Here is a 26,877-nt window from a genome sequence, read left to right on the forward strand (position 1 = left end):
TTTTACTTCTGCCTAAAAGAAAGATAGTAAAACTCTTCCATGTAAACTAACTTATCCACGGTTGTTTTGAGACTTTGACAACTTTTATATTTATGATTAAACCCGTTCAGGAGTAAAACTACGTCCTAAATGTTTTTGACTGTACCAAAGTATTAGAGGTTTGCATCCGGTTTCTGTAGTGGCGAGGATCCTTGATAAAACGAGCACACCCTCAGACTGTGAGACAAGCCTGTCATGAGACAGAGGGGGGCGGAGACAGACAAAGTCCCGAGCAGGTGAATTACAAGCCGGGCAGGAAAAGACGACATTTTCCTGGAGGTTTCAAAATAAAACTCAGGATTCAGTAATCAACTTCCTTATTACTGGATCAAGCACAGGAAGGATTTGATTCACTCATTGTACAGATTTTATATTAAAACTTGAAGGAGGCATCACCAGAGGTAGGTAAATTGTATTAGAGTAAAATTACTTCAACATATTTTTACTCAAATAAAAGTAAAAATTTGCCATCCAAGAAATTACCTGTGTAAAAATGTACTAAAAGAAGGCAATTCAAGTATTGAGTAACTGATCAGAACATCTCATTTAATATTTTACAATGTGATCAAAGAGACAAAAAAAAAAAGTTGCATTCAAATTTGGGAATTTCAAACACTAAAATGAAAACAATAATACAAATGAATAACAATTATGAAATGACAACTTTTTTTAAAAAGCATAAAACATGAAATCAATAGTACATTTTATACATTTATACTATTTGGGTGTATCTTTTCGTGGTGCATTTATGGTTAAAACATGTTTGCTCTTCAGTTGGTGAACTTACTTACACTACTACATAGTGTCCAGAAATTGTATTTTATTATTACTAGTGACTTTAAGGAGATAATATAAGACAAGTAAAATAAAAGTTATGGTGCTGTGAAAATTCTAAAGATACTTTTTACCTCAAGAAAATGTAATTGGGTAAATGTAACTTCATTGGGGTTTTTTGTACTTGTTAAAAATAAATAAAAATGACAGATGTAATACATCCAAATACAAGAAGATATTACAGTAGTTCCTCTGGTGGTAAACATACTTTACAGAGAGAATTTAAACAAACCTGCCAAAATACTGCTGTTTTGTACATGATATTTATGCATAATGATAATAGGGAAAAAAATCTATCTTAATAATACTTCCAAACACTTCCAATCCAACCAGTGATTAACTTTTTATAACAAGCATCACCTCCAATTTCTTTGGGTACTTCCACACTATTACACTTTTTCTTTTTTTTTTTAGTTGTTTTTCCATTGTAAAAATAATAAAAAACAATTTTGTGACTGAATTACCGACACCTCCAATCTATGAATGGATGGATTTGGTTGTAATGTTTTTATTTTAAAGTATCTTAGTTCCTTTAGAGGGGCTTTTATTGTGGAAACCCGTCCCGGAAGCATGATCCTACTTTGTGAAACTTGTTTGGTGATTGTTTTATAGTTGTTAGAAACAAGTGCAGTCTCTCAGGGACTTTATGGCAACTTAGAAAGAAAGCACAGGGAAGCAAGAGGCGCTAAAAAACACAAAGTGAAGCACAAACATGGCTTTATCTGAGCTGTACACAAAGGTAAGAGTCAGCTGTTTATTATTTCTTATACTATTAACATATGTTTGATGTGTTTGACGTTTTCACAGACATACGGTAACTTTCCCAGTGTTGTGGGAGTGTAACGTATCGTGATTTCTTTTTATTTTTTAGAAAATATAAACATTTATGTACAATTAAATCACGTTAATGCTTACTTTATGGAAACATCTTAATTATCTTTCACCCTTCAAACCATTTCTTCCAGTATAACAGAGTGTGGATACCAGATGAAGGACAAGTGTGGAAATCGGCTGAAATCACTAAAGACTTCCACTCAGGCGATAATGTTCTTGAATTACTCCTGGAAGACGGAACTGTGAGCAAATAAAACGTTTACATGCAACTCTGATGAATCTCTACATGTGAAAATGAGTATCTGACCTTTGACCTGTCGTTCTGCAGGTTCACCTCCACCCGGTTGACCCCTCCAAACCCAAACTGCCGCCTCTCAGAAACCCAGACATCTTGGTAGGGGAGAACGACCTCACGGCTCTCAGCTACCTGCACGAACCTGCGGTCCTGCACAACCTCAAAGTCCGATTTGTCGAGTCCAGAATCATCTATACCTACTGTGGTAAGGATATTTTTATTCCTTACTCCAGTGTCTTGCAGAATTATTAATACTCAATTTTAAGACACAAAATCTTACTTAGTTTCTACTGCAAAACTAACTTACAAGTAACATTTTTAGTAAGATACAGGAGCTTGTTTAAAGTAAATAATTCCTTATTATTGATGAAAAAGTGCTATCACTTATAACAAATATTTTTCCATGTTATTAGTGAAATAATCTACAAATGGAGCTACGTAGTACTTTTTAAAATGCAATAAATGCAGCTTTATTTGAAAGCCTAATAGGTTTGTTAGAGAATATCTAAAAAAACATGATGCTGTTTAATGAACAAACAGGGAATGGAGACAATCATAATACTGTAGAAAAGTTTAAAGCAGTTAAAAAAGTCAAATAGTTGCAGTGGATGAGCTGCAGAGATCCACAGCTTGGTTTGGAGTATCTGTTGACAGAGCAGCTTTTATTTGAGCTCTTCATGTATTTGGATCTTACAAGAGTCAAGATTGTTTAATTGTTGAAAGAAAGTCATTCAGGACTCACAGCAAATATGTAAGGCAGAAAATGTCAACTTCTCATTTCTGGCCACATCAAGATCATGCACTGTAAAACATTTGAGCCACATTTAGTTGTGTCTACTATCTTCTACTCTTTAAGTCAAATAAATTGATCCAGTTTTAGATTTTGAACCTAAATGTGAGTTTGTGAAAGATAAACTTACAGCAGTAAGTTGAGTTAACTTTTTATTAATTTAGTCAAACCTCCAAGAGTTGAATAAACTAGTTTTTAGGTTAGCACTTAAAAAACTGAAAGAAGAGAAAGACAGGAGTGGGAACTATTTCCCAGAATGCTTAGCGGCATGTTTTTGTCTCCTGAGATGGAAGTGCGTTACATTGATCTGACTCTTGTGTTTTATTAAGGCAAATGTTCATTTTAATGCAATTCTCAGTTAGCAAAGCTTGAGGATAATGTCCTGTTCACACTAAATGTTTCTGAGCTGAATTCATTGGGATGTTTAATAAAATTCATTATCAGATCAGAAATTTGGTTCCTGCAGTTTGAAACAAGAATTTACATTATTATAAAGTAAAATAAATATTTATTTTAACTTGATATTGTGGGTAAAATAACAGAGAAATGTGGCTCTTTAACTTGGTGAGGGCAATTTTTTTATTGCATATTGTGAAATAATTATTTGGTTTAAATTGCAGCATTAAGTTAAAACTCACAATTCAAGATGAATGAAGTTAAAAAACAATGTTTAGACAACTTGTCTTTTGTTAAATCAACTTCATGAACTTTAACTTCTGAGTTAAAACCAAAACAGTTTTCTTGTTGACTTAAACTGCATTTTCAAGGCAGCAGGTGGACTTTCATTATCAAGTTAAACCTCCTTCACATGTTTTACAGTGTACTCAGAAGTCCAGTTGTTAATGCATGAATAAATAGGTGTCTCTGCATTCGATAAGTCCTTCTTGAAGATAAATAACGTGAATTAATGTAATTTGGCAGAATGCAGATAAAATCTGCTTTGATTTGATTCATGTTTTCTTTAAGTTTCTATTCTTTCCATCCAGTTTGAGTCAGTTTTAGCTATTTTGCTCATAATGAAGAACGAGCAGCAAAATTAAAAAACTCCATCACGTAAATCCCAATAAAATATTTTAAAGTATGTTAAATGTTGTAAAATAACAGAATGGGGACATATTTCAGGTGTGTTATTATAGATATATTTGCAAACCTCTGTACATCTTCAGTGTTGAGAGAGCTTCCTGGTTGTGGCTCAGCCTCGTTGGTTCCTCTTTTCCAGGTATCATTCTGGTCGCCGTAAATCCATATAAACAGCTTCCTGTCTATGGAGACGCAATCATTCATGCTTATTCTGGCCAGAACATGGGAGACATGGATCCTCATATATTTGCTGTGGCGGAGGAGGCGTACAAACAGATGGCCAGGTAACAAAATGTATAAATCACTTGGAATATAATCTGACTTTTCTGTAAAGTCAGTCAAACTTTCTCTTGATGTAGCTTGAGATCAATATGTAATGGCCAATTTTTTGTTTTGTTAATTTGTTGTATTAGCCAAGAAGAAATACAGAAAAACACCCACCCAAAATGTATACATATATTTAATTATTTTAATCAGTTGTTTTTTTAAAACAAACATGTAGTAGGACAAGAGAAAACATCTGCATACATAACCAAGAACAAAATAATAATCACAGCACTACTTTCCTACTCCTTTCTGTTTGAAAAGCAGCTGAGATAAAGAGAGATAAACAAGAGTGGAAATCAATCTGAATAAAAGAAATCAGATTTATTCCTGAAGGTGATCATTGCTATCAGATTCAGTTTCCATAAAGACTTGAGGGTCATCAGAGTGAAACTGCTCTCACATTTGCTACTCAAATTCGGCTTGATTGTTTCCAATTTCATGTGGAAATTTTTCAGAAGTCCATCAGAATATTTTCTGTTTCAATCAGTTTGATTTTAGAGAACCACCATTCAGCTTCTATGCACCACAAATTTGGAACAAAAATCCAGAAAATTGTAAAACTGCTGAAACACTGAGTTCCTTTAAAGCTTGGCTAAACCCCCACCAGTTTATTGTTGGTTTTGAACCATAATAAATGAAACACTAACCAATATTTTGATGTGGAATGACTTTTGATGACTTAGTATTTTTTATGATGGAAGGCACTTTGAACTCCTTTATTGCTGAAATGTGCTACATAAATAAACTTTATTGATTGATTTTCCCCAACAGGAATCATAAAAACCAGTCCATCATTGTGAGCGGGGAATCCGGAGCTGGAAAAACCGTATCGGCGCGTTACGCTATGAGGTACTTTGCTGTTGTGAGCAAATCTGGAAGTCAGACTCGGGTTGAAGACAAAGTGTTGGCTTCCAATCCGATCACAGAGGTACAATTTTACCTGACATTTTGAAGTAACATGAAGTAGAATCAACAAAAAATACTAAAAGTTGTCTTTGTCTTCTTTTTTTTTTTCAGGCAATTGGAAATGCAAAAACCACCCGAAACGACAACAGCAGCAGGTTTGGAAAATACACAGAGATCAGCTTCGACAGGAGGTATCGCATCATCGGAGCGAACATGAGGACTTACCTCTTAGAGAAGTCCAGGGTGGTTTTTCAGGTAGGGAAAAAAGCTTTATACAAGCCTTGCAAAAGTATTTATCCCCCCTTAAACCCATTCTCATATTTTCATGCTAAACTCAAAAGCAGAGCATCGTTACTTAATGGAAGGGAACAAATACACTAAAGCTACATTCACAGCAGGCAAATGCGAAAAATATCCGACTTTTTCACCACAATCTGAACCGCCCAATTCCGACCTTTTCACCCAAAAATAATCCAATCTGTGCCACTTCCATGTATTCTACTAAATCGGATACGTATCCGATTGTTTCCAGAGAGTCTGTAGTCTGAACGGTCATGTTTTTTATGTCTTCGATGTGAGACGGTTCATAATTCTGCAGCAGAAAAAACGACGAGCGTAGACAATAACTGAAAATTATTATTAATTTTTTTAAAAAAGTATTTCTTTTGATTTGCTTCCTTTGTGTTGATATGATCTTGTGACAATACTGACTACTCTCAACTTTAAAATTGATCCAAAAATGGCTCCATCCATTATTACTTCAGTAAAATGAGCTTCTGTGTGACGTCTACGTTATTCTTCTGCGCATGCAGGTCGCTTTGGGGACGTAAATCCTTCACCCAAAGGCCTAATTGCAGTCAGATTTAATTAGTAGTATGAAAAATAAATATAATTTCATTAAAAACAATGTGTGACTGTAGCCAAATTAAACTGCAGATGCATTTCTGTTCGCTACTCCTCTGATTAAATCTAACACAGATGGATTTTATTTGCCATTTTTTTTTGTTGTACAGAGGGAATGTAGTTGCACTGAATTTTATTTAAAGACACCAAAGTGTAGGTGGTGAAAACCTTTTATTTTTCCCCTTCCAATTCATAATACTGTGCGGCTTTGTGCTGTTCTGTCATAAGATCCCAATAAAAACGTAACTAAATGAGACAAAGGTCAAGTGTGGGGCAATGTATGTGCTGTTCTTTTTACATCATATTTGTAGATATTTTATATATTCATATGTTTGTTTTGTGATGTGCTGCTTTATTGTTTTTGTAGGCAGAAAATGAGCGTAATTACCACATATTCTACCAGATGTGTTCGTGTGCAGACTCTGCAGAGTTCAAGCACCTGAGACTGTGTGAGTGTTTGTCCTGAGTTGTTGTTTCTAAAGGTTGGATGCTCAGCTGACTGTTTCACCAGTGGATCTGAACCCATTAGCTAACAGCTTGAATAATAAAGAATTAATGCAATATTTGTTTGTGTCTTTTTAAAAATGTAGTGTTTTTTTTGGTACTATTTTCACAGAAAAACAAGTTGGTTTCACTCTTTTTGTTTGATATTTTGAGGAACTTTGTTGTCTTACTGATTTGCAGTGAGTGCAGATGAGTTCAGGTACACCGGCATGGGTGGCGACATAACTATAGATGGTGTGTATGACAAAAAAGACTTTGAAGAGACTCGACAGACCTTCTCCCTTCTGGGTAAACTCACTTCATATTTAAGCATTTTATTTTTCTACGTTTCTTATGTTTGCCTTAAGATGCTAACGTTTCCCTGACATGCAGGTTTGAAAGAGGACTTCCAGTCAGATATTTTTAAAGTTTTAGCTGCAATTTTGCATTTGGGGAATGTGGAGATCAGAAGCTCTGGGGACGACAAGTCATCGGCTGCTGTGAGTGCTTTTCAAAATAAAATGCGTTCTGATTTCAGCAGGTGTAATTAAAAAGTTTGGCGCATTTATGTTGCAGCTGAGCGATCCACACCTGGCGGCGTTCTGCGACTTGCTGTGTGTGAGCGCGGCTGAGCTGGTGCGATGGCTGTGTAATCGCCGGATCGTTCTGGTGGCTGAAACGGTCGTGAAGCCGGTTCCTAAAGAGCGAGCGGCGGCCGGCAGAGACGCTCTGGCTAAGCAGATCTACGCACACCTGTTTGACTGCATCATCACCAGGATCAACACGGCGCTGCAAGTTCCTGGAAAACAACACGCTTTCATCGGCGTTCTGGACATCTACGGGTGCAAATAACACTTCCTGTCTTATCTTCCTTTGTGTTTTTTTACCTGTTTTCCCTTCATCATTAGAATTTTTTTGCTCTTCTCCTCAGATTTGAAACATTTGACATCAACAGCTTTGAGCAGTTTTGTATCAACTATGCAAATGAAAAGCTCCAGCAGCAGTTTAACTTGGTATGAAGCATATTTTGGTTTTTTGGCTCCAGTGTTGGGATTTATGAGCTTTATGTCATGTCTCCTCCTTTTCAGCATGTGTTCAAACTGGAGCAGGAGGAGTACATGAAGGAGGACATCCCTTGGACTCTGATAGACTTTTATGATAATCAGCCTGTTATTGACCTGATCGAAGCAAAGATGGGGATCCTCGACTTGCTTGATGAAGAATGCTTAGTAAGTGTTTTTGACTTTTTAAACTATTTCTTTTAAATCTCCTGCTGACATTGGAATATTCTTTTGCAGTTTCCCCAAGGAACAGACCAGAGCTGGCTGCAGAAGCTGTTCAACTACCTTGAAGCCAATCCTTTGTTTGAGAAGCCCAGGTTATCAAATGAGGCATTTGTGATTCAACACTTTGCAGACAAGGTGGAGTAAATCAACCCAGAGTTTACAGGATGTCTGTCCTCAAATAAATATTATTTGAACGAGAATTATCCTTATGAATTTGGCAGTCAGATCTTGATTGGTCCATGTGTTTTTTTCCCCCCTCAAGTAGCATAAAGCTCTGTACCAGAGTTAGAATTATAATTTAGTTATATTTCATTGTGAGTTTATGTTTATCTAATTTAGTTTGTTTTAATCAGTTTTTACAGTCTATTTGCTAGATTTTCTCAGCTAAATATTGTCCAGTTTCAGTTTAGTTTTTATTAGTTATAGTAATAATTTTTGTTTTTTCATACTTTGGTTAGTTTTTAGTTGCAGAATTCAGGAAGTCAAAGTATTGTATTGTGATCATGCATACATCATTTGGGTAATGATAACTGACTCTGGCATTTTAACCCAACTTTCACTGTCGCTATTTTGCAGATTAGCATAAGCGGCAACAGGATGAATACTGAGTGCCGTAATTTGTTGATAAACCACAACATAACATACATTTCTGCTGAAAGATTTCCCAAAAATATTTACTTTATTTCACTAAAAGTCACTACAATTACAACAAATGACACGGAGCATGTTGGGTTCATCCTTTAAGGATCTCCCACCTAACAAGCATGTTAACAACCTTCTCATCAATAGCTGTCAAACTTTTATATAAATCTTATAAATTTTCTAAATTAGTTGTATTGGTGGAAGTTTGCTTGTGAGAAAGCGACAAGCAAAACCTTCCATTTGTGTTTAACTTTCATTTTCACTTTCAAAATCCAAGCTACGTTTGTTCATAAAGTGATAAATTTGATCTGCAGCCCAAAATATATATTTTTTAATGCCTGTGTAAGTGTTTAGTGGTGGATTCTGGTTTTCAATCTAAACTTTGTTTCCTGAGCAGGTGGAATATCAGTGCCGAGGTTTTCTTGAGAAGAATCGAGATGCTCTTTATGAAGAGCTGGTGGACACGATGAGAGCCAGTAAGGTGATCTAAGTTTATAAATAATAATTGCAAAACATGTCGAAAGTCTTTCACAAGCCAGGCAGAGCAGCTGTTTTTCCACATTTTAACACATTTCCTCTGTTTGCGCCTGTTATCAGTTTTCCTTTCTGGCACATTTTTTCCAAGAGGAGGAGCAGAGCAGAGCGGCCAGTAAAGGCGTCAAAGTTAAATCAGCCAGGCCTTCTGTGAAACCAGCCAATAAGCAGCTGAGGACTTCAGTGGGAGATAAGGTGAGTTTTTGTCATTTATCTAGAATAAACTAAGTTTCTTGTTTGTTTTTTTCTCTGAGCATTGTGATTTGATGCAGTTTCGCAGCTCCTTGTCTTTACTGATGGGAACGCTGAACGCCACCACCCCTCACTATGTGCGCTGCATAAAGCCAAACGATGAAAAACTCCCATTTGAGTATGTTTTTGTGGAATTGCATTTGGAATATTTAGCTCTTTATTCACCAAACTTTCCACATTATTTTATTTTTGTTTTCTTTTTGTTATTTTTGCTTTAGATATGACTCGGGGCGGGTGGTGCAGCAGCTGCGGGCCTGCGGAGTGCTTGAAACTATTCGGATCAGTGCACAGAGCTACCCGTCCAGGTGACTCTTTTTGTGTAACTTACAACACATTTATGTCTGTAAATGCTTTCCCTGGAAAATCTTTTCGTTTCCTTTGTTTTTCAGGTGGACGTACATTGAGTTTTACAGCCGATACAGCATCCTGATGTCACATGTGGAGGCAGATTTCAACGACAAGAAACAAACCTGCAAAAACGTCCTGCAGAGATTGATTCAGGTTAGCTGTAATTTTTCTGTGTTTCTCAGTATGAGACTTAATGTTCATACACCCTGAAACTTTTTCACATTTTATCATGCTTCAATTACAGATGCACTGATCCACTTTTTTTCTGTATCAGGCGATACAGAAAAACAGCAGTGAATTGACTTAAAATGTTTCCTTTTTCAAATACAGACATAAATGTGCTAAATTACAGCATAATAGGTCACCTTTAAAGATTAAATTACACACAGAGACAGTAGGGTAGTAAGTACATTTACTTAAGTAACTTTCTTGAAAAAATTTACTTTTTGGAGTATTTTTGCGACCCAGTACTTTTTACTTTTGAGTAATTTTATTATGAAGTATTTCTACTCTTACTTAAATAAAATTTCTGGATTTTCTGCGCACTGAATGGAAAACAAACGTGTTTTAACCAAAGATTCACCAGACACAGACACACACCTGCAGTTTTTGTTGAAGTTTTATGTTACCGATTTTGTTATTTTTAGTCATTTATACAAATTATTGTCATTTTCATACTTAAAATACCAAAATTCATACTTAACTTTGTAATTTGGTTTGTCTGATTCTGTAATTTTTAAGTATTAAATGACTGATAATTTTATCAATTACTCAGTACTTGAGTAGACTTTTTACCAAATACTTTTTTACTCTTACTTGAGTTGTTTTTTTTAACTTGATTAAAAATATGTTGAAGTTTTGCTACTCTTACTTGAGTATAATTTTTGGGTATTCTACCCTCCTCTGCACACAGATAGACTTTAATTACTTAATCTGTTACAGTTTTCAGAGAAAGAGGGCTGAACACAAACACACACCACACTTTTTTAAAATTTTACAAAAAAACAATTTAGAACCATTTTTCTTTCGTGTTAGTCACTTAAACCTTTATTAGACCATCTGGTTTTTGATTTTGCAATACATTATGTGTCTTTTGTCTTCATCTCCAGGACCCCAACCAGTACAAGTTTGGCCGTACAAAGATCTTCTTTCGCGCTGGACAGGTAGCTTTTCTGGAGAAGCTGCGTCTGGATCGACTGAGAGCAGCCTGCGTGACGATTCAGAAACACGTCCGTGGATGGAGCCGCAGGAGGAAATACCTGAGGATACGAGAGGCGGCCATCATCCTCCAGCAGTACATCCGAGGGAAGAGGACGATCCGGTTAGGGCTCGGCACGGAACGCAGAGTTTTGCTGCGGCACTACATTGTAAAACTAATCAATCGTTTGTCAAACTTTCAGTAAAATGGTGACCGCTGAAACACTGAAGCAGGGCTGGGCTGCTGTGGTGATCCAGAGACACTGGAGAGGTTACTGCATGAGACAGATCTACCATGTCGTCCAAATGGCCTCCATCACCATCCAAGCCTTCACCAGAGGATGGATGGCCAGAAAACGCTACAAGATGGTCTGTAGCTGAGGCAGAGTTGCCAGATTGGACAGGTTTCCCCCCAGTTGGGCTGCTTTTAAACACACACAACACGCTGAAAAGAAAAGAAGATTTTAGGCTGCTTTTCACAACATTTGGCGGGATTTTAAAACGATTTCAGAAGAAATTGATTTCGAGATAATTGTCATTGTGTAGCAGAAAAGCACACAACTTTTAATTGTAACAACAAATGCCATGTTGTTACATTTATCTTATTGTTTAACTTTTTTAAAAATATGTCATATGTTACATTATCAATGATTAGTCATTGATAATTGATAAAAACACAAAACCTCACAAAGTAATTTTGGCCTAGTTTCTAGTGCAAATATCTTAGTACACTTGAAATAAGACAAAACTAAGTGTCGCTATAGTAGTATTGTAATTTGTAAAACAGAAATCCCAGGGCAACATCATATTTAAAAGGACATATTGCCACAGAAAACTCAAATCTCATTATGTTCAAAGAGTCAAGTCTGTTGTAAAGGGATCTGGTTCTGGTCAGAATATAATAAGACAACCAAACATGTTGTGGATTATCACCAGACTGATACTGAAACTGTTTTGGAAACTGTCAATCTGTTCTGAGATTCTGGAAAACTCTGATCTGTGAAATATGTTGCTCTGTGTCTCTTTATCTAATTTTGCAGATGATTGAGGAGCACAAAGCTCTGGTTCTGCAGAAATATGCCAAAGCATGGCTGGCCCGGCGGCGTTTTCAAACCATGCGCCGCCTTGTGCTTAATGTGCAGCTCTCCTACCGGGTGCAGCAGCTCAGGAAGAAGACTGAAGAGCAGGTGAAATGCTTCCCAAATTATTTCAGCTTTGAATTTTATCCTAGATTACTGCATGTACTATTAAACTTAACGTTACTCAGACTTTTGACAGATTTGTGTCTAAATAGAATTTTACCTGGAAGTGATATCGACATTGATGCCTTAAAACCTAAAAAAAATGGCATAGCCAAAAAATAAATCATTAAAAGACCAGGAAACATACAAAGCTGGTCATCAATCAATATAAACTTTCTGATTTCTGTGATGCCAATAAGGATTTTTACATTAATTATTGATTATTTCGGTGCAGTAATCCACTTTTTTCACTTACGATATTGATTCTGATATCAATATCTGGAGTTTAGTATCGGCCAATACCAATCTGATACAGAAAAACATTGCTGAATTTACTTAAAACCTTTTTTTTTTAAACATAGACATACTGAACTAAAAATTTATTTGATAACTGCATCAGTACAGCACTCTTAAATGCACCAAAAGCTTCACAAGCTTGGTCAAATATTTTAAAACAACACATTTTAAAATGTTCATCCAAAGGAAAATAAATAATAAAAATTAAACCTGTTTAAAACAAAATGTTGACTTGATCAAACATGTAAGAATAAACGTCTACAAACCTTCTTTTAAATGGTTCAGAAAGTGTAATTAGGAATTTTAATTAAAATGTAAAATCAATAATAAAGCATAGAATTAGACTGAATAGATCAATCCTTATTGATTGGGCACATTGTCACATTTCTTTTTTTTTTCAGTGTCGGATATTAATATTATTATTAATATTAATTAATGTTATTGTTAATATTAATATCCGGTGCATCAATAGTTTCAACTGCATACTTCAGAAATTTTGTATAACAGACCAAGACAAAGTAATTCACATCTCTGAGAAGAGCATCAATAATTTTTAGCATACAATAAAAAAAATCATAAAAATTAATGTTTTTAACATTGATGGTTTTGCTGCTTTCCTCACTACCTATCAGAAACACACTTCTTGTTTATTGAATGTAAATCTACCAGGTGTATAAATAGTTTTAAGCTTAATAGCAGCTGAGTTTATATTTCTCCTTCAGAACAAAGAGAATCGAGGATTAATGGAGAGACTGACGAGTCTGGCCAGCAGTCATTCCCAAACGATGGAAAAACTCCACAGTCAGGAGGCGCAACTGGAAAAACTAACAAACCTGAAGGCATCTCTGGAGGAAAGAGAAAAGAAAGCAAGAGAAGAGGCTAGCATGGTTAGTTTCAAAATAAATGTCCGAACTTTAAAAAAAAAAGCTAAATTACATTGATTTGAGCCTTTTATTTTTACTGTAGACAATTAATCAGCTTCAAAGACAATTTGAAGAACTAAACACTGAAAAGCAGAACTCGGAGAAAAAGCTTGAAGTTTCCATCAAAGAGACAAAAGGTAAATAAAACATGTTAGATTTTTTTTACACTTAATATTTAAAGTTGTATAAATATACACAGAAAGACCATCGGATAACAGACGAACAATTCAAAAAGTATATACCATGTAAAATATACACATTCCTCTTGAATAATAATTATTATTCAAGAAGAAAGTAGTCTAGAAATTAAGGAGGAAGTCAGAAAAAATCTTGTCCAAGAGCTTAAGCTTGGAGACCTAACAGATCGGTACCCTACCCACAATTTTAAAAGCTCTTTATAGTGAGCCTAGTTTATTTGTAATTGACCAGAGTGAGGAATAAGGTATGGGACGAACAGTAAAAAGCAAAAGGCTAAGATTTTTTGAGAATTAACCTTATCATGAGGTAATGTTTTATGCTCCATTTATGACCAGCACTGTTACTATGATGATTACCGCCAAGAACTTCGTCATAAAGATACCTTATAGTAGCGAGCAGCCGTGTAAAACAGCTAATGGAAGTAGCTGAAAGCTGACACAAAATTACTCTGTTTTCTTTTTCTTTAAACAAAGAATAATGTGTAAAAAAGTAAGACATAAAACAAAGGAGACGGGATTAAATAAGTTTATATTTCTGCCTCTCCTTTTCAAACAAATAGTTATCACAAAAATTATATTACTGGATTTGAATTGTGAATGCAAATATATTTGAAATAACAAAAAAATAAATGTTTACCTTCTTTTTTTGTGTATTAGGATCTTTGGAGAAAGTCAGAGTGCTCACTCCATCTTTTTTTCTGACATGTTACATTGTGTAAATATGTAAAATGAATAAATATCACAAACAATGTATCATTAGAATTACATGTTTGGGTCGTTGTTTAGCAGAGTTGTTTGTAATGTTATGTTTCATATTTTATATATTTATGGTTTTCTGGTTTAAAAAATGTTATATTTTATGAGTTTTTGTCAAGTTATTGCAATCATTCAAGCGGTATTTATCCAGAAATAAAAGGTTTGATTTAAGTGTAAAACTTTAACCCTTTCTGTAGATTTACAGCAGACATTGTATGCAATCTTTTTGCCACCTATATAACCAGTTTTTACATCTTACAGAAAGTTTTGATCAAGTAAAAAGAAACCTCCTGGAAGAGAAAGAGAATGAAGTCCGGCTTAGAAAGTTCGTATTCTTAAAAATGCAAAATAAATCTTCAGCAGGTCAAAGCTGATTAGGCTAATAACTGATTTCCTGGCAGAATTGCAGAGAACAACACTGAGATCCAGAGACATGACCACGAGAAAGAGCTGGAAATCCTGAAGGAGGAGATAAAGAGACTGAAAGAGGACAGAGTGAGTCTGCAGAGGAAGGTTGAGGATGGGGCGCAGGTGAACTCTGACCTGCAGGAACAGGTCATTCAGCTCACCAAGCATGTGAAGGTCATCCCGGAGCTGCGCAGAGATCTGAACAACTTGCAGAATCAGAAGAACAACCTGGACCGTAAGATGAAGGAACAGTCGGAGCAAACAAGAGGTTTCCAGATTTACCTCTCATTTTTCACCACCACTCCTAAAATAAACAAAGCATTTATTTTGACTGAATATTTTGTTGCAGCTAAAACAAAGGAAATTGTAAGACAGCTGCTTGGTGGTTTTGTTGAAGAGGAAAAGCTTTTGGGGTAAACTGGAGTTTAATTTTAAGTTTTCCCATTCTTCCTATTATTTTCCCTTTAAACCAGCATTATATAACTTTTACATTTATATTTTTTTACATATTTGTTGAAATGTTACCATGTTGTGACTGTATAATATCCATCCATCCATCCATTTTCTGTTCACCCTTTGTCCCTAATGGGGTCGGGAGGGTTGCTGGTGCCTATCTCCAGCTACGTTCCGGGCGAGAGGCGGGGTACACCCCGGACAGGTCGCCAGAATGTCGCAGGGCAACACGGAGACATACAGGACAAACAAACCAATCTTCTGACTAAAATGATGACATTTTTGTGACCTTATCAGTTCATTTCCGTTAATGTTTGTCATCCAAAAGAAAGGTTTCAGGAGCAAAAAAAAGTTTTCTAACAGAGTGTATTAATTAAATGTTGCAAACTTGGGAAACTAATGAGGGTAAGTATGTAAATGGAATATTACGACTTCATTGTGCAAAATTCTCCATCTCTTTTATGTCCTGATGAAGTCTCTCCCCCTGCCGTTCACTCATTGAGCCCAGATTATCAGGTCATGCATTCTGATGCTCATCTTGCTCCATAGTTCAGAAAATTGGCAACACTTTATTTGACGTGTTGTGAATAAGACATAAACATGACATAACACCTGTCATTAACATGAGTAAGTCTTCATGAATATTTATGACTGTTGTCATAAAGTGTCATTTGGTAAATCATGACACTTTTAATACAAAGTTGACATTATTCACAATGTCTTCGCTATGATAACTTGACATTAACCAAGAAATCATGATCTGACATAAATTTATTATAAAGGTATTACTGATTAAACTTTTGTTTTAATAACATAAAGCTACATAATTTTTAACGTTTTGTCATAACAAAGACATTTTGAATAATGTCAACTTTGTATTAAAAGTGTCATGATTTACTGAGTGACACTTTATGACAACAGTCATAAATATTCATGAAGACTTACTCATGTTCATGACAGGTGTTATGTCATGTTTATGACGGTGTCATGACAGTCTTATTCACAACCCGTCAAATAAAGATGTTACCAGAAAATGTAACTGTTAACTGGACTCAGCACATCAAAATGACCCTAAAACTGTTGAAAAACCACAGATGATTTTTTATTTGACTGTTGACCATTATTATTTGTCTCATATTATAATGTCACAACATGGCAACAATTTCGACAAATATACATAAAAAAAACATTTTTTTATGAAAGTTACAAACTTCGTTTAGTTTCAAACCCATTGTTTTTGTGAAGGCTTGTTCCAGAAGATTCTGAGAAGATTTATGAACTGGATGATTTGCAGGAAGCCTTTGAGAGTCTGCAAAAAGCCACCAGGTCTGGAAGTTAACCTGTATTATTTCATTTCTATTTAATACTCGGGTAAAATTACTTCTGCACAACCAAATCTGTTACATGCTAATGGTAGGTTACTGGAAAACCACCAGAAGGAGCAGAGAGAGACATACAAGTCTCAGATGGAGGGCCTGACTCTGAGAGTGGACCACCTTCAGAACGAGAACAGCAAACTGCAAAATCTTTTCCAGGAAAAAAGCAACATCAACGAGGATATCCGCCAGGAAGTATCGAGGCTGAGCAGTGAGAACTCGGTATGTTGATGTGATCTTCACTTCAGAGTCCGTCATGACGACGGATGAAATGCAAAACTGTGTGTTTTACTGCAACGACCAGGTCATACCGGAGCTGAAGCTGCAAGTTTCAGAGCTGCACAGACAAAAGCAGGAGCTTGAGACGGTTGTTAAAGAGCAGAGCAGCGAGTTAGCAGGTGAGCTTGATTTTCAGAAAAGTGCATCTCAATAAAGTAGAATATAAAATTTAACCATTTAATTTTTTGCATTATGACAGAAAAAAATATGGAGATCAGCAACATTCTCCATAAGAAGATCACAGAAGAAAGCTCCCAACGCAGGTTAAATTTAAATATACCATTATTTTTCTCAATTAAAGCATCCGTTTATAATTTTATGTCATCTTATTGTATTATAGACATTTTGAGGAGAAAGCCAGGGAGCTGGAGGAGATCAGAGAGGAGCTCCAAGTAAAGATAGAGGAGTTGGAGGAGGAGAACGAACATTTGAAGAGACAGCAGCTGATGGAGGGCGAAGTGAAGAGAAAACTGAGAGAGGAGACATCGCAGTTAACAGCTGAGAACATGGTGGGGGTGTGCGTGTGTGTGTGTGTGTGTGAGCCTCAGAGGCGGAGTGTGAGTGTGTGAGTTAAAGTTAAAAACAGAAATAAATCTCTTTTTGTAAATTCCAGGACTTAGAGGAGCAGCTTGACCAGAAAGAACGCTGGATTAAGAAACTCCACAGTCAAATAAAGTGCCTTGAAATGTCACAGAAAGGTTGTTATATTTTCTACTTCACAATAGGAAATATGAATACATTTTGATTCCACAGTATTCACTACATATCCTGTTCCTCACACAGCAAAACAAACTCCTGCTCTTCCTAAAGAATATCTTGGCATGTTGGAGTATAAGAGGGAGGATGAAGCAAGACTCATTCAAAACATCATAACGGGTATCCTCTTCCTGCTGATCAGCTTTTATTTTTATTTATTTTCCCCACATTTTAACAGGATAATGATCATTTAAATTTAATTCACAGACCTGAAGCCCAAAGGTGTGGTGGTCAATGTGATTCCTACTCTCCCAGCCTTCATCCTCTTCATGTGCGTCCGCCATGCCGACTACCTGAACGACGACAACAAACTGAAGTCTCTGATGAACGGGATCATCCAAGGGGTTAAAAAGGTCGTCGTGGTGAGGCCGATTTTCACTCCTTACTACTGGATATATGTCATATGTCAGGTTTTACCCCTTTCATAATGGTTGAGACGCAGCTTAAAGTGTAAAAAAGAACTAATACAATGTAAACAAATCTAAAATACATCAATATAACGATGAGTCATTTCATGGGAGTGAATGACTATAAAGCTTTTAAACTGTTATTTTTCATTATCATGTAACAAACAACCTCAATGATATACAAAAGCAACAATTTGGCCAAGATGCTTGAAAATAAAATGGATTTTCTCTAATCTTTACGGGGCCAGGATGATAGACGCACATAAATATTTTATTGTTTTTACATTGGTTAATGCTTTTATTTCATTTTGAAGCACTTTGACATTTACATGTAAAGTGCATTATAAATACAATTTATTATTAATGATATTTGGTTCATTGTCCCTTAAAAGATCAAACTTTGACTGTAGGTTATTAAGAAGCTTCTCTCATGGTTTTCCGTCTCATTTTTATCGTTTCCAGCTTTTAAAGCTTAAACATTTTCGCTCGTGTAAAGTTTGGAGCTCAGTTATTGTTGTTTCAGAAGCATAATGCTAGCTCTCTTTATCCTTTCCTGAACCAGTTTTGATGTGTAACTGTGACAATGGTAAAAATTGAATATTCAATTGTGTCCAAGTTTCAATTATAAAACTATAAAAACGTGTTCACTCAATTCTTGTGTTTGCATTATGGCAGCATTATGCCATGGGATTGTTTTGGTACTGGTGCATTTCACAGAGCGAAGTCAGTGGGCTGTCAAAATTAATGCGTTAGTTAATATTTTTTTTAACAGCATTAACTTATTTTAACGAGCAGTTAACACACAGACTTCTGTACTTTTTGGAAGTCATCTGCGCTGCAGTTTGGACGTAACCTTCTCTTTTTCAGCTGTTGATCTCCCGTTTCTTAAAAAGTAACCTCTGAAACGGTGCCACTTCTTCTACTACTGGGCCCCGTTTTGTGTTTCTCAGAGTCATGAAATTATTTTACTGTTGTAGACAAATTTTTACATGCAGCTACTCACGACTGAAGTAACACTAAACTATGAATAAGTAAAAAACATGAAATAGAAGCAGTGATCCCATAACTTGTTACATTCTATTTTAATCAATTGACAGCCTTAATAAAAACAGGTAGAACTCATTCACGCAACTAATTAATTACTCGTGATTAATTCACTGCAACCATGTAATTAAGCAGATTAATTTTTTTATAATTTCTTAGCCCTAGTAATCAGCCAGAATGTTTCAGATGCATTCTGTAAGGACCAAAATAAATCCAACTTTCATTCCCATGACATGTTGGTGTAATCATCTTACTTGAACCAATGTATTCAACCCTAAACTCCAAGTCTTTCTTGTTTTTCTAGTAGTTTTTTTTTCTTTCAGGCTCACCACAAAGACTTTGAGTCATTGTCCTTCTGGCTCTCCAACACATACCGGCTGCTCAACTGTCTGAAACAATACAGCGGGGAGGAAGTAAGAAGTTCCTGCACCGTTCTGGTTCAACCTGTCTGCACTACAGTAGAAAGTTTTGTTTTTGTTGAGTTTTTCCTCCGTGTTTTCCCCTCTCTAGCAGTTCCTGAAGCAGAGTACCCCGCGCCAGAAGAAGAACTGCCTGCAGAACTTCGATCTGTCCGAACACAGACAGATCCTCAGCGACCTGGCCATACAAATCTACCATCAGCTCATCTCCATCATGCAGAAGACGCTCACGCCTGCTATTGGTGTTTTGCACAAATCATTATAATCACATTCTGCTTGTTCTGTTGGGTTGTATTCTTTAAATAACGTGTCAAACATCCGGCTTGCCATAAAGTTTAATGTGGCCCAGAAGGACATATAAATAGAACCTTGACAATAACCGTTGTATGCTTTAATAATATTTTATCAGTCAATTGAAAACAGTTTTCAATTGATTGATTGATTAGGGCCACAGAAAAAAAATCAGAATTTTGTTCTTACAGTTTTGACTTGATCAAAAGTCAGAATTCTGAGAAAAATGTGAAAATTCTGAGGAAAAAGAATGAAGATTTTGGGAAAAAGTGAAAATTCTGAGGAAAAAAAGTGACATTTCTGAGAAGAAAAGTCAGGATTGTAACTGTTTAAATCTCAGGATTTTGACTTTTGATCTATATTCTGCTAAATTTCATCAATGTGAAATAATGTTCAGTATTATTTAACTTTAAGAAGAAGAAGCAGAGGCGACTATTTATTCCAATTTTAGAGGTTCGTTAATCAACACATTTTACCACAACCGGTTCTTTCAGGACATTCATAATCTTGATCTGGCCCAAAATAAAAATGAGTTTAATTAAACACATGCTGCTGTGTTTATCCCAACAGTTCCTGGTATGCTGGAGCATGAGAGCTTGCAGGGGATTTCTAGCATGAAACCGACTGGCTTCAGGAAGCGATCCAGCAGCTTGTATAATGACTCGGAGACGTACACCATCTCCTCCATCCTGCAGGAACTCTCCGTGTTTTATTCTGCCATGAGCCACCATGGCATGGAGCAGAGCCTGACCACGCAGGCCGTCAAACAGCTCTTCTTTCTGATCGGAGCCACCACCTTCAACCAAATCATGCTCCGCAAAGACATGTGCTCCTGCAGGAAAGGAATGCAGATCAGGTCTGTCGCTTGTTTTAGAAACAGCTGAATAAAACAGAGAAGAAGAAGGAAAATGTTGATTTTACTGCAGTAATAGCAGAACTACTTCAACATGCTTTTACTCAAGTAAAAGTAAAAAGTTTGCAAGAAATTACTCAAGAGTAGAAAAGTATCTGGTTACAAGGCTACATAATCAGACAGAGAAAAATGTAAACTTATGTCCAAATTATGGTATTTTGAAAACTAATATGAAAAAACACTAATACAAATAAATATGAAACATGAAACTTGTATTCGGTAATGCAGATGCGCAGTGTGAGAGACGAGGTGAAGTACGTCCAGTGCCAAATGGCACAGTAGGTAGAAAGTAATATTAAAAATAAACCTTGTGCACAAACAAGAAAACTTAAACTGTAGGTGTGTCTGAATCTGGTACTTTTTTTTGTTTTTCGCATTCAGTGAAGTTAGTAACAATAAAATGGGTCATCCTAAGAAAAAAAAAAGAAATTACAAGAATGACGTCAATATTATGAGAATAAAGTTGTAGTACTATGAGAATAGTCATAATATAAGGAGAATAAAGTCATAGGAGAATAGAGCCCATATGAAAATGAAGTCATATTATGAGAAAAGTGATAATTTTATGTGGAAAAAGACATATTACTAGACTAAAGTTGAAATAATATGAGAATAAAGTCATAATATTTCATGGATAAAGTCGTAATATTAGGAGAGTAACATCAAAATAATATGAGAATAAAATTAGAATAAAATGAGAATAAAGTCATAATATTGCGTGATAAAGTCATATTATGAGAATAAAGTTGGAATAATATGAGATTAAAGTTGAAGTATTATGAGAACAGTCACATATGGAGAATGAAGTCGCACAGAATAAAGTCGATATGTGAATAAAGTCATAATATTATGAGAATAAAGTTATAATAATACAAGAATAAAGTAATATTTTAAGAATAAAGTCACATTATGAAAATAAAGTCATATTGTTACCTTACACTCTCAATTTTGTTTATTTTATTTTTTAACATGGCCCTAATACTCCATCGAATATATTACTGAAGTAAAAGTAAAACGTACAGTGTAGTAAAATTGCTCTTAAAAGTTACTTATTTCCTGCCCTCCTCTGATTTAAAGCGTCTCTCTGGTGTCAGGTGTAACATCAGCTACCTGGAGGAGTGGCTGAAGGAGAACGAGCTGCAGAGCTGCGGTGCCATCGATACGTTGAGGCCTTTGGCTCAGGCCGCCTGGCTGCTGCAGGTCAACAAATCCACCGACGAAGACGCTAAAGAGATTGCAGAAAAGTGCACCGAACTCAACCCTGTCCAGGTAATCCAGTGAAATCACATCCAACCCCTTTCTGATGCTTATTTTAACCCCAAACTCCAACTTAAATTTCAGATTGTCAAGATTTTGAACTCCTACACACCCATCGATGATTTTGAGAAACGAGTGACGTCATCGTTTGTTCGCCAAGTTCAGGTAAGCTTTGCCGTTCACTCAGACTTTAATCGGCTGGTCTCTTCTACTTAGAGATTGATTTTATTTATTTATTTATTTCAAACTGGTTTTTAAAAACATAAAAACAATCCATCAGTAGGGCAGAGAAAACATGTGAATACATAACCAAGAACAAAATAATTAGCTTAGCACTACTTTTCTGTTTGAAAAGGAGTAGGAAGACGTGAACACTTATTTAATCTTATCTCTCATCTCAATTTAATGAAATATATTACTTTAATTAAAAATAAATAAATTTACAAAAATTACAAAAGATTGTACTAGGAGTACCAGAGAAAGCCCATTTTGTATTTCTACCTTTGGACCCCAGAGATGGGCCGACTGACCTGAAGGATTTTATCTAGCAGGTGCTTTTGTTCTGTAAATAAGGCCATTACCTTATAAGTACCCTGGTAATGGCTTCAACGCATCTCACAGTTGCACAATTGTTCCTTAGACTTAGACTGACTTTGTTGTCATTTTCATGCACAGGGTGTATACAGAACGAAATTTCGTTGCATACGGCTCAGGATAATGTTTGAGGTTCCAATGTTGTGAGTAAAATAAAATACAGTATAAAATATGAATATAAATCTAAATATAAAATATAAAGTGCAGGACTGACAGTAAAATAGAAGTTATTTAGCTCTGTACATGTGCAAGGTATAAAGTGGAGACCAGTTTTTGAGTGCAGTCCAGTTAAGAGTTCAGCAGTCTGATGGCAAGTGGGAAAAAGCTGTTTCAGAACCAGGTGGACCTGCACCGGATGCTGCAGAACCTCTTTCCAGAGGGCAGCAGGGAGAACAGTCCATGGTGGGGGTGTGAGGGGTCACTGATGATGTTTCGGCCTCAGGACACGCATCCTGCATCGATGGTTGACCTGACACTTCGCCCTTTTGCCTGAGCTGGGTGTGGAAGGTTGTTGCCGAAGCAGTTTCTCCTTGTGTGCCTTCTTCTCACTCACATGAGAGTTACCGAACTCTTTTGCAAGCTCAACCAGGAAGTCCACCCGTCTCTCCTGCACCCCAATGCATGCCTGATAAAGCACATGTGCATTCAGTGCTGCCATGTCAATCATGTTTGCCAGGTTTGCTGACCAGCTGTCACATAGTGATGGAACCTTGGTCACCCCCCCGCAAGATTATGACTGAAATAAATGCCATTAGTTCTTGTGAACTAAATAGGTGAAGCAGTCACCTATTTATCCTCCACAGCACAAAAGGCTGCATGCAAATTTGCATGTGCAAAGTCTCCCAGATTTCTTTTGCTTACACTTTTTGCATGATTTTTTTGAGGTGGATCAACACAATTAATTTGGTTAGTTTATTTCTAAACTGTCATTTTAAACCCACTTAGCTTTATTTAAAAGAAAAACATTACTAATTTCTTTTAGAAAAACCTTTGCATATTTCTTGAAACAGATTGTATGTTTTGAAAACTCTATGTACATTTGGCAAAATGACCTGGATAATGCAGCACAACATCATGGATCAGCTGCAAAAGGTCACATCTCTCCAAAAACACTTCATGTATGCTTCAAAACTAAATTGACGAGCACTACCTACAGAAGATCTGATCTCCTGTAGGTATCATAGATACCCACCCCCAACATGGACTATTCACACTCCTACCTTCTGGCCTGACAGTCAACGGCCACATTTACAATTGAAGAAGGGATGCTAATTTGAGCCATCAGAGTCGTCAGTTTGGACTCGGGGTCTTTTGACTGTGTTTCGGTAAGTCGGGGGAGAGGTCGAAAACCCTGGTACTCCTTAAATGTTTTCCTTATGAACAGAGCAAGTAATTAAGGCAAGACATGATAAGTTGAAGAGGATCCTCCTCACTCCCTGTTCAAAATAGATCAAGCAGATGGTTTAGAGCCAGTTTCTAAATGTGACTGATGTGTGTCTAACTTCTAGAAAAATACTTACTCTCTATAAAACCTATCAAAAACACTTGTATCAATTTATTTGTTTGCGAGTATTCTCATAGGTAAAATTACACGTACGTATGAGTTGAAAAACAGGACAAATGCAAAACTTAAATTTATGCATTTATTGACTTAATTTCACAAATGTAGATGTCTACGCATGCATTTTTAATTGACAGTAGTCTTATCTCATACATAACTCCTTGTGTTTCCATAGCAACTAAAACAAACAAGAACCTGACACAGGTCATTTGACATCATCATATTATCTATGTTCTCATCGATGATGTCATAAAGGTTCAAATGATTATTAATATCATTTGGAATACAAGAATTCTCAGTTTGCTTTTCAACGTCGTTGGAGGTACAACACTTTGATAGAGAGACGATTTCGGACAGTGATTTTAGAAACCATTTCAACTGCAGTCAAAATGATTTTAACTATCGGTTGGGGCCTTGGGTTTCTTGTCACGAAGGGAGTAGAGAAGTTGCTGGGATATCGAATTAAAGATGAAGACATTTCAGCAGAGAGCTCATCTGACGAAAGTACAAAACACCTTGATTTTGACATTGTCGCCGAAGACAATGTAAAACAAAGTGATGTTTCAGCAGAGAGCTCATCTGAAGATGAACGACATAAGTACTTTGGATTCGAAGATTTCTTTGAAGACTGTGTAAAACACCGTGGTGTTTCAGCAGAGAGCTCATCTGAAGATGAAGGATTTGAGTACTTTGGATTTGACATTGTTTCCGAAGACAATGTAAGACACAGTGATGTTTCTGCAGAGAGCTCATCGGAAGATGAAGGATTTAAGTACTCTGGTTTTGACATTATTGCCGAAGACAATGTGAAATACAGTGATGTTTCTACACAGAGCTCATCTGAAGATGAAGGATTTAAGTACTCTGGTTTTGACATTATTGCCGAAGACAATGTGAAATACAGTGATGTTTCTACACAGAGCTCATCTGAAGATGAAGGATTTAAGTACTCTGGTTTTGACATTGTCGCCGAAGACAGTGTAAAAGACGATGGAATTTCAGAAGAATTCAAAGAGGATAAGACAGGAAAGTACTTGGGTTTTGACATTTTTCCTGAAGGTCAGAAGGACATTGATGCTTCCTCTAAAGTTGAGGAAGTTACCATCAATATGCATTTAACAGTTAACACATCTGGAGACATTGCTGCTTTGGAAAGCGTCTGTCTTCCTGATATCAAAATGGAGCTGGGATTTGAAATCTACTCTGGGAACACAGAAATGAACATTGATGACACCCCAGAATACTTTGACGATTTTGTTGAACAAATGGCTATGAAAGAAAGTTGTGACAGCAAGGAAAGTCTGATGAATTTTGAAAAAGTCTTTGAAAATCCATCAACAGAAGAAACCGCTTCAGTTGATGCAAACTCAATGGGTGAAATTAAAAATTACACAGACCACTTTGAGAACCTGGACACTAAAGATATGGATGATTCACCTAAGGAAGTTGACTCTGGAAGCAAAAATGCTGCAAATGTTGTGTCACATATTGATGAAGTGTCTGAGTATTCTTCATCAGAAGAATGGTCTTCAGATGAAGAAAGCTCTATAGATGACACTGAAATTGACCCTGACCATTACGATAGCATTTACGCTAAGGACGTTGATGCTTCCACTAAGGATGAAGAAGTTTGTTCTGGAAGCCCAAATGCAGAGGATATGTGGACAGATTTTGGGGAAGTGTATAAGTTTTCTTCTTCAGAGGAATCGTCTTCTGACGAAGAATACTCTGAAGATGGAAATCAGAATGACACCGATGATTTAGACGCCATTGATGTAAATATTTACCCAGGAATGTACTTTTGCAAATTCTCCAACTCCTTTTTTAACAGCTGGATGAATGCCACAACACAAAGCATCGTGAACTTGACTATTGTCAGAAGGTTTGTGGCTCAGTATCCTGAGGAGATTTCGGAACTTTTTGCAGAGACACCATTGTTTGCGAGGTGCTTCTTTACAGCAATGTGCCATCCAGGAAGAGACTTCCCTCCACATGAAATCTTTGCTGTTCAGAATGAACTCGCTGAAACTCTGAAGATTAAGGATGTAAAACATCAGGACAAGCCAGGAGTCCTTTTGTTTTACATGTTGCACTATCTGGCCCAGTGTGACATCTACACCAACTCTAAGCTGTATACAACTGAGTACTGTGAACAATGTCAGACGTGTTCACGAATTATTCGCAACCTTGGTCCTGTCATTCCTCTGCCAAAGGAACAACAAAATGACACCACATCAACACTTCTGGAGAATTATTGGTGTGGAATGTCAGAAAGTTGCGACACCTGCAAGTCCAACAAAAAGAGGGATTGCTTTTTTAATGAAACTGATGTGATGACCCTGATTCTGCCATGGCCAGACAGTCCAGACGATATCAGACATCCTGTGATACCTGACCCAGTTCTTGACGTTCCTGTAAAAAATGGAACTCAGCTATATCATCTGTCCTCCATCATTTGCCGGAGACAGGAAACTACTTCTGACACCAGTACCTTTTATACATATCTGGTGTGTGGAGAACTGGTGTTTAAGGCGGAGGATGAGCGGGTATCACTGGAGAATATCGACTGTGGAGCTGACGTTTGCAGCAATGGGTTTATCTACATCTACGAAAAAGCCACAGAAGGACAGGATGAATACAGTGTAGGGCTCAAAGTGACAACTGACCAACAACAAAGATAGTGCTTTAGACACATTTTGGAGGAAGTGGGTGGAACATGGCCCACACAGAGTGGGACATGTCCCTGCCTCCATTGTCAAGGAGTCTGGGACATGTCCAAGGATTATTATGGGCAACGCTAGATCAGATCGACATTTAGGAGGAATTATAATGGGACATTTGGGAGGAATTAATATGGGACATTTGGGAGGAATTAATACGGGACATTTGTGAGGAATTATAATGAGACATTTGGGAAGAAATAATAAGCGACATTTGGGAGAAATTAATATGGGA

General features: G+C 36.5%; 1 protein-coding gene across 2 annotated transcripts in view; it reads left to right on the forward strand.

The window, feature by feature from the left end:
- The first annotated feature begins 1,585 nt into the window (after positions 1–1,585).
- Positions 1,586–26,877, forward strand: part of myo5c (myosin VC) — a 29,511-nt gene continuing 4,219 nt past the window's right edge. The window contains exons 1-39 of one of the 2 annotated variants that reach the window (XM_028002925.1): positions 1,586–1,612; positions 1,839–1,949; positions 2,036–2,207; positions 4,012–4,156; positions 4,971–5,127; positions 5,217–5,360; positions 6,376–6,457; positions 6,693–6,800; positions 6,885–6,991; positions 7,068–7,333; positions 7,423–7,504; positions 7,580–7,720; positions 7,790–7,912; positions 8,817–8,900; positions 9,017–9,148; positions 9,226–9,323; positions 9,424–9,510; positions 9,595–9,706; positions 10,663–10,874; positions 10,954–11,119; positions 11,791–11,937; positions 13,011–13,175; positions 13,255–13,348; positions 14,426–14,489; positions 14,566–14,840; positions 14,922–14,985; positions 16,271–16,351; positions 16,443–16,623; positions 16,706–16,799; positions 16,880–16,943; positions 17,021–17,189; positions 17,294–17,378; positions 17,464–17,556; positions 17,644–17,798; positions 19,211–19,300; positions 19,398–19,548; positions 20,168–20,453; positions 21,605–21,779; positions 21,852–21,932. In XM_028002925.1, the coding sequence (XP_027858726.1) occupies positions 1,586–1,612; positions 1,839–1,949; positions 2,036–2,207; positions 4,012–4,156; positions 4,971–5,127; positions 5,217–5,360; positions 6,376–6,457; positions 6,693–6,800; positions 6,885–6,991; positions 7,068–7,333; positions 7,423–7,504; positions 7,580–7,720; positions 7,790–7,912; positions 8,817–8,900; positions 9,017–9,148; positions 9,226–9,323; positions 9,424–9,510; positions 9,595–9,706; positions 10,663–10,874; positions 10,954–11,119; positions 11,791–11,937; positions 13,011–13,175; positions 13,255–13,348; positions 14,426–14,489; positions 14,566–14,840; positions 14,922–14,985; positions 16,271–16,351; positions 16,443–16,623; positions 16,706–16,799; positions 16,880–16,943; positions 17,021–17,189; positions 17,294–17,378; positions 17,464–17,556; positions 17,644–17,798; positions 19,211–19,300; positions 19,398–19,548; positions 20,168–20,453; positions 21,605–21,779; positions 21,852–21,932 (5,070 nt within the window). The remainder of the gene's footprint in view (positions 1,613–1,838; positions 1,950–2,035; positions 2,208–4,011; positions 4,157–4,970; positions 5,128–5,216; positions 5,361–6,375; positions 6,458–6,692; positions 6,801–6,884; positions 6,992–7,067; positions 7,334–7,422; positions 7,505–7,579; positions 7,721–7,789; positions 7,913–8,816; positions 8,901–9,016; positions 9,149–9,225; positions 9,324–9,423; positions 9,511–9,594; positions 9,707–10,662; positions 10,875–10,953; positions 11,120–11,790; positions 11,938–13,010; positions 13,176–13,254; positions 13,349–14,425; positions 14,490–14,565; positions 14,841–14,921; positions 14,986–16,270; positions 16,352–16,442; positions 16,624–16,705; positions 16,800–16,879; positions 16,944–17,020; positions 17,190–17,293; positions 17,379–17,463; positions 17,557–17,643; positions 17,799–19,210; positions 19,301–19,397; positions 19,549–20,167; positions 20,454–21,604; positions 21,780–21,851; positions 21,933–26,877) is intronic. The other variant, XM_028002932.1, reaches the window with a different exon arrangement.

Source organism: Xiphophorus couchianus, chromosome 2 (genome assembly GCF_001444195.1).
Source record: "Xiphophorus couchianus chromosome 2, X_couchianus-1.0, whole genome shotgun sequence".
Taxonomy (NCBI): domain Eukaryota; kingdom Metazoa; phylum Chordata; class Actinopteri; order Cyprinodontiformes; family Poeciliidae; genus Xiphophorus; species Xiphophorus couchianus.